General features: G+C 48.1%; 1 protein-coding gene across 4 annotated transcripts; it reads right to left on the bottom strand.

The window, feature by feature from the left end:
• Positions 1–2445: 2445 nt before the first annotated feature.
• SMIM12 (small integral membrane protein 12) lies at positions 2446–6540 on the bottom strand. 4 transcript variants are annotated; one of them, XM_017680355.3, is made up of 2 exons: positions 6407–6540; positions 2446–3389 (listed from the first exon to the last, which is right to left on the bottom strand). In XM_017680355.3, exon 2 carries the CDS (start codon positions 3382–3384, stop codon positions 3106–3108), a length of 279 nt encoding a protein of 92 aa, XP_017535844.1. In that variant the 5' UTR covers positions 3385–3389; positions 6407–6540; the 3' UTR covers positions 2446–3105. The 4 variants fall into 4 exon arrangements, with proteins under 4 accessions (XP_017535844.1, XP_036846619.1, XP_036846618.1 ...); XM_036990724.2 differs by lacking the exon at positions 6407–6540 and adding an exon at positions 6188–6386; XM_036990723.2 differs by lacking the exon at positions 6407–6540 and adding an exon at positions 6181–6386.
• Between the last annotated feature and the right edge of the window lie 223 nt (positions 6541–6763).

Raw genomic sequence — 6763 nt, forward strand, 5'->3', positions numbered from 1 at the left:
AAGCACCAGACACTGGGCCGCTGAGGAGAAGTGATTCCTGCCACACTCAGACAGGATAACCCTGCTCTAAAGCCACCACTGTCACTGGCCTGGGAAAAGCCCCAAGGGAGGGGGCAAGCAAAAAGCCCCAAGCACATCTACTTACTCACTGGATTCAGTGAATCGTGACTGTTGAGCCCATCCCAAAGAGGGGTCACGTGCCTCCAAGGTGAGATGAGCAAACATGGAAGGAAACCAGTCTGTGCCCTGGTTCATCCCAGCAACCCTGGCCTGCTTTGCCCACATCCACAGCAACCCTGTTACTTAATGTCCCCGGAGCTAAGGCAAGAACCACAGGCACTATCTTACAGCTCCCCAAGCAGCCGATCTCAACCAGCCATGGGAAAGCAGGATCCAGCTGAAGGTATTAATAGACTTGCTGGAGGCAGACATTCAGGGAGGGCAAGTCCCAGGAAATGAAATTATTTAAAAGGGGGCATAAAGTGAAACGGAAGAAAGGAGCAACTTGAATTTCCAAAAATAGGGTCTCTTTTACAGGCAATGGGAAGCGGTACCTCAGTGGTGACAGGATTAATCTAAAATATCTGAAAATCCATAACTGTCTCAGTCTGTGGGAAAAGTTTTTTGTGTTGTTTCTGTAGCTTTTTTGTCCTCAAATCTTTCACGTAGGCAGGTATCAAACGACATTTATAAAGGATGCCCAAGTGTTTTGAGGGAAACTAATCCTGGAATCTAGTATTTGCCACAAGTTGCTAAATTGCTTAAATAAAAGCATACCTCTCAGATTTCATTAGAAGAGGGGGCAGTTTGAGAGGTGGCAAACTGCCAGCTGCTAAGTCAGATCAACCCCCATGCATGTTACTATGCTTAGAATCTTTTTAAAAATTAATTGCTGACATTTAAAAATCAGATGTTTCCACAAAAAAAAAACACAAGAAGATCTGATTTCTAGCGTCTTTTAGAAAAATAAATAAAAATCTGGTATCTCTGGGCAATCAGTACAAATTGGTAAGAAGCTGCACAGCCAACGCCCCCTTTAAGCTACCCTGTGCTTCCTAGACCCTGGCCTGGCCGGCTCTTTCAAACCACCCAACTGAGCCTGTGGGCATCTGCATTTGCTACTCTGGGTTGAGCCAAGCGAAGGCCTGCCTCCCAGGCCTGGTTATGCTCAAGACTGCCACACGGTGGCAGCACTGTAACCCAGCCAAACTTAGACTATCCTTTGAGAACCAGAAATCTCATCCTTACTTCAGGAGCAGACACTCCTTCCCCACAATTCCCCGTCAGGTTTATTCCCCGAGAAGCAACAGCAGCTCATTTCAACAATGCCACTAGACTCAGCCAAAGGGGAAGCCACCCACTTGATCTGACCCCTCCTCTCTGGCTACCACCACCCTCTACATCCTCCCAGCTCCTCCCACTCCACAAGGAGCATCCCTACTTGATTTGGAATTCCACCTTCACCCACCTAATAACACCATCAGGCCTCAGATCCTGAGATCAGAAGCAGGGCAAACACCCTCCCCTCCCCTTAAAGGCAATTCGTTGTTCACCAAATATTCATCACTTGCCTTTGCTCACTTAGGTCGTCAGACTTCATGAGACAATAGGTTCTTAAGCCTCTTCCTGCCCTCTGCTCTCACTCCCCTTCCACCCCCACCACCACCGTAGCATTTAATATAAACTCCTACAGCCCTCAGGAAGGACATTTGTTATTATGCATTAAGAACCTTAATACTGCTCATCACATTTCATCCAAAATACCATTTACTGTTCCTACCGTTATTCCAAAATGCAAGAAAAGGCTTATGTAAGATATTCACTGCAACATTTATGCTAGTGAACAACCAGAAATCCAAATGTCTAGCGATCAGGAAATTAAAACAAAACTATGTTCTATTCCCACTTGATGGGCAATTATGCAGCCACTAAAAACAATTATGATGACAATGTGATAAGATAGAAAAAGACTATAAGATGAAAACTATGTGAAAAAAAGAAAATAAAATTAAATGTACAGTAATGACATCTAAAAACTATGCCAAGAATTAGTGGAAGATAACAAAATGTTAACTCTTTGGTTGTGCTAGAGCCCTGAAGTGTAGATGATCCTTTTCTTAATCCCTACCAAGTGTTCTGTAATATACATATATTACTTTTATAGGGAAGTATGTGTGTGTGTATAATTGGAAAATTTGATAGCACTTGTTAAGCTTCCTGATCTACTCAAGTTTAGACTCTGAAAGTTCCTCTAAGCCTCTTGTAGTCTTGATAAAAAGGCTCTTGGGAACCTGCACCTCCAGGATCCCACGCAACCACGCTAATAATGCTTCCAGGGCCCCAGAGGCCTTCGCTAAACGTCAGTGTTACCCTGCCCTGAAATGCCTGCACTTGCCAGCTCCTCAGAAGACCCCAAACACCATCTAGAAGATAGAATTAGGTCAATATGGTTCTCAAATGCCACTTTAATCAAGTTTTGCACTATACAGTAATGGGACGGGAGTGGTGAAAGATGGAGACTGTCTTCAAGCAAATTTCCCTGCCCCACAGTGAACAGCCTGGGCTTCCAAGTACAGAAAACTTTCCTTCCTTGGGGAATCCCACTCCTGAGCTGACAGGACAGGATTTCAAGAATGAGCATAAAGGACAGGGCAAACTAGTAAAGGAAGCCAGGTAGACTTCTGAACTCTTCCCAGTGCCTCCTGGACCTGGGCGTGTAGGTGCTCCTCATAAAGGCAGCACCCCAACCCCAGCCACTCTGTGAGGCCAAACCACCTCCCCACAGAGCCTGACAGCCAACGTTCATTTCACAACACTCCTCGCAGCAGTGCACCCAGAAGCACAGAAGCCTCAGCAGCTGTGGCCCCCCCTACAACAAGTGTGGCCCTCAGGCCAGAACCCTCAGGGCCTTCCTCTTTACTGGCCCCTCGGCTGCTCTCGAGTCTGCCTGGCAACAGAAAAGCAGCCAGTATGTGTGGCTGGGGGGTACAGGAGGGGCCAGAATAAGCAGCAAAGCAAATCAGATGTGGGTTCTGAGACCAGGTCGGCATGGTGGCAGGACCAGTCCAGGCCCACAGAAGGACCCAAGTGTTGTCATATTCTCCATTAATTCTTCTCCGGGCGGTTTCTGTTCAGCACAGCTTTAGGGGCAAATTCCAGCTTGTCCTTAAGGCTCACCACCTGGGTGTGGTCCTTGCCTAGCAGCTCATCCAGCTTGCGGTCCTCCCGGCGCTCTGAGATGCTCTTCTCCTCCTCCACAGGCTGGGGATCCTTTCCCCTGATGAACCATTCCAGGTGATAGCCCACAGCCCCGACCACAAAGGCCACAGGAAACGTGACATAGGGAGCATAGGTACGCACCACGGTCCAAAGCACAGGCCACATGACATCTGCAGAAGAGCACAAAGCAGCATTAGAGAGAAACCAGCACCCCCGTCTCACCAGTATGGACCTCCCACCAAGGCTCTCCATTTACCAGGCAGCCTGGCAGTTTACTAAACCATTCACCTGATACAGAGTAATGCAAGGGGTCACCTTGCTTTATGTGACAGCTGGGTCCCTGAAACAAACTAGGAAATTCTGGAAGATTCAATTGTTAGGGAAGTGGGGGTCGAATCTCTATTTTATGTACTGTGCTCTTTAACAGTTATGCAACCATGCACAACAGTGTTCCCCGTGAGGGGACCTCTGAGCCTCACCCAGTAAAGCCTCAAGCCTGTTGCTGATCCAGGCCCTCCTCCCACAGTTCGCCAACATTTTAAGGATGGGAAGGAGCCTTTCTTTGCTCTACTCAATTTCTCCACGAGTACAGCCAGCCACCCTTTCTTACCACGTACAATCCTACTGAGTGTCTCCTGGCTCCAGGATAATGAGCAATTCCTTTGCTAATAGAATAAGTAGAATAAAAGAATATGAAACATATTTGAGCACCCAAAACTAAACCACTACCCAACCATTCTGGATTTTAGATAATGATTTATTCCCATTCTGAACTCGATTTTTCCAACAAGACAAGTTATACTTCACAAATTTGTTGGCTAAACCCCTTTCAAAATATACTCTCTTCAAATCACATCCTCACATTTGCATAATAAGCTCCTAAAAATATCACCAACCCATTAGACATACTCTGGGCACACTACAACTTGAAAATTCTCTATAAAACACTGTATAAGGCATGGTAGGGGGAAAAAAAAAGGAGAATGGCTCTGGAGCCTCCTGAAATGAAGAAAACACCAATAATTTAAAAACACACAACCTGGGTCACACTAATAGCCATTTAGTCTCAAACGATTATACCATTATTAACAATTACTGAAGACCATTCACAATTACCATGATAGCTACCATTTATTGAACACTTATTATATACCCGACCTTGGATTAAATGTTACATACCCTATCTCCTTTAATCCTCATGTCCACTCCATGAGGTAGTTGGCATTATCAGAGGGTTAAGTTATTCACCCAAAAGTCTCAACTAGAAGATTATTGTGTGCCCATAACTGCTCATTATCCTGGAGCCAGGAGATACTCAATGGGACTGTACATGGTAGGAAAGGGTGGCTGGCTGTACTCATGGAGAAATTGAGTAGAACAAAGAAAGACATCCTTCCCATCCTTAAAATGTTGGCAAACTGTGGGAGGAGGGCCTGGATCAGCAACAGGCTTGAGGCTTTACTGGATGAAGTTCAGAGGTCCCCTCATGGGGAACACTGCCGTGCATGGGTATTTTTCCAACTTGGCTATCTCTGGTCTAAAGTGAACAATCGAAACCTCAACAAGGGTAAGATGACTCTCTCTCTCTCTCTCTTTGGTTCCAGTTCTCTTTGGAGGAATCCCAGCAGTTCGTGGACTCAAGACTGTAATGGAACATTATCAGGGAAAAACTGCAGCAGCTCCAAGATTGTCCTCTGGAGTCTTCGTCTGAGCACCAGACACTGTGCTGGACAAGTCACACACTAGTCATCTGATCTTCACCACACCTCTATGAGGCAGGAATTATTTGTCCAAATTTTTATCTAAGGCCACAAAGGCTCAGGGACATTATGTTAATTTGCCCAAGATCACTAGAAATGACAGAACCACTGATTTGAACCCACACCTGTCCAACTTCAACATCTGTGCTCTTTCTTGTGTTAAGAACACACTGTAGATAGGTGCATGGAATTGGGGAGAGTTTCCTGAAATGTTTTTTCCATCATGTTGTTACTTCACTACCTAGGGCTTCCTTTTTTGCTAACTCTCATACTCAGAGATTTGTGAAACTATAAGATTTAGAAGTTGTTAAAAGGCACCCCTGAAGAACCTCAAACCTAATACTTGTCCATTTTCTTTGCTACTTAAGCGAGTTCTCTCAGTAAACTTTTGCCCTAAACTGCAACTCTCCACTCAGATTTTCAGTTTGTCTTAAAACATATCAAGCATGAATCCACAACAAATATTATCTCACACCCAGCACAAGACCTCTGTTGCACTGCTCACATTCTAGTCTTTCCCAAGTCAGTCAGTTCATTCCTTTATTCAACACGTGTAACCACATTCTGTGTCAGACACGGTGCTGGCCTACCCCACTTGTCAACATTGCTCCAAACATTTTAAGCCCCAAGGGGGCTAAGACGATGTCTGTGCGGTCCCACTGTGCCCTGTCCATACCCCACCCTTTTCTCTCCACCTGGCATAAACCGCTCCAAAAGAATTTGTTTCATGAATTAATGATAGCTCAAGCAACGCACTGGTGGTGTAAAACCTCAGCAGTGATCCACCCACCGGCCCGCGAAAGGCTGTAGGAACACATCAGGTTACAAAAGCTGATTGCAAGAAGCTAGATACTCTCACAAGTCATCCCCAGGGTATCAAAAGTGTCTCGCAAATATCGGGACGCAAATTTCCAGCCCGGCGTGGAGGGGGCCTGAGCGTCCGGTAAAGGTCAACCGGGCTTCCGGGAAACCTGCCCCGGTGCCGGAGGCCCAAGGAGACCTGAGGCCGCAGTCCGAGGTTCGAGAATTACTTACAAGGACAAAGGAGACCCGGGAGGGTGGAGGAATTAATCCCAACCGTCTCCTGGGCCTGGTCCTGGGAGAGCGTGAGATCCAAGTCCAGGTATCTACCCTTCTCCCTCCTCTGAGCTCGGGTGCCCTGCTCCTATCCCACCACGGTCTCGTCGGCGTCCGTCCTCACCACGTGCCTGAGGCCGAGATGTCCCAGCCGCAGACAGTGGCTGGGAGTCCAGACCCGGCCTCCGCGCCCCAGGAAGAGACGCGGTCAGGACTGGCCGGGGCCGGAACGAACACTCGCGATCACCCCTCCGCTACTTCGGAGGTCACGGCTAGAACCGTCACTGTGGCCACGGGCGCCCCTGCAGCGCTCGTAGGGCAGGAACTCGCCGCCGGAACCGGTTGCTCACCTGCGCCGCAGCCCGCACTCTTCCGTCCGGCTCCCGCCCGCTCGCCCGCTCGCCCGCCCGCCCGCTGCACCGACGTCGACACGCCCACAGGCCCGTGGGCCTCGCCGCGGGCCCCGCCCACCGGCTCCCGCTCTCCTGGAGCGCTGGGATTGGCTGAGCTCCGGCCAAGGACTGGAGGAAGCTAGACTTTAGCAAGGGGCCCCCGGGCGCCGAGTGGGTACCGCGCCCCCTAGTGGTCAGGAGGTCTCCCAGTGACGTCACTACGGGCTTTTCATAGGGAGAAAGTGGAAGGTTATTCATTTATTCAACTGATGTTTATTAGGAATCTTCTAAGACCTAGGTCTGCGCACACAAAAA

The sequence above is a fragment of the Manis javanica genome, chromosome 4 (genome assembly GCF_040802235.1).
Source record: "Manis javanica isolate MJ-LG chromosome 4, MJ_LKY, whole genome shotgun sequence".
NCBI classification, from domain to species: Eukaryota; Metazoa; Chordata; class Mammalia; order Pholidota; family Manidae; genus Manis; species Manis javanica.

What these genes read in the sequence shown, in the direction of transcription:
- SMIM12 (XM_017680355.3), bottom strand. Translation starts at nt 3,384, where the DNA reads ATGTGGCCTGTGCTTTGGACCGTGGTGCGTACCTATGCTCCCTATGTC.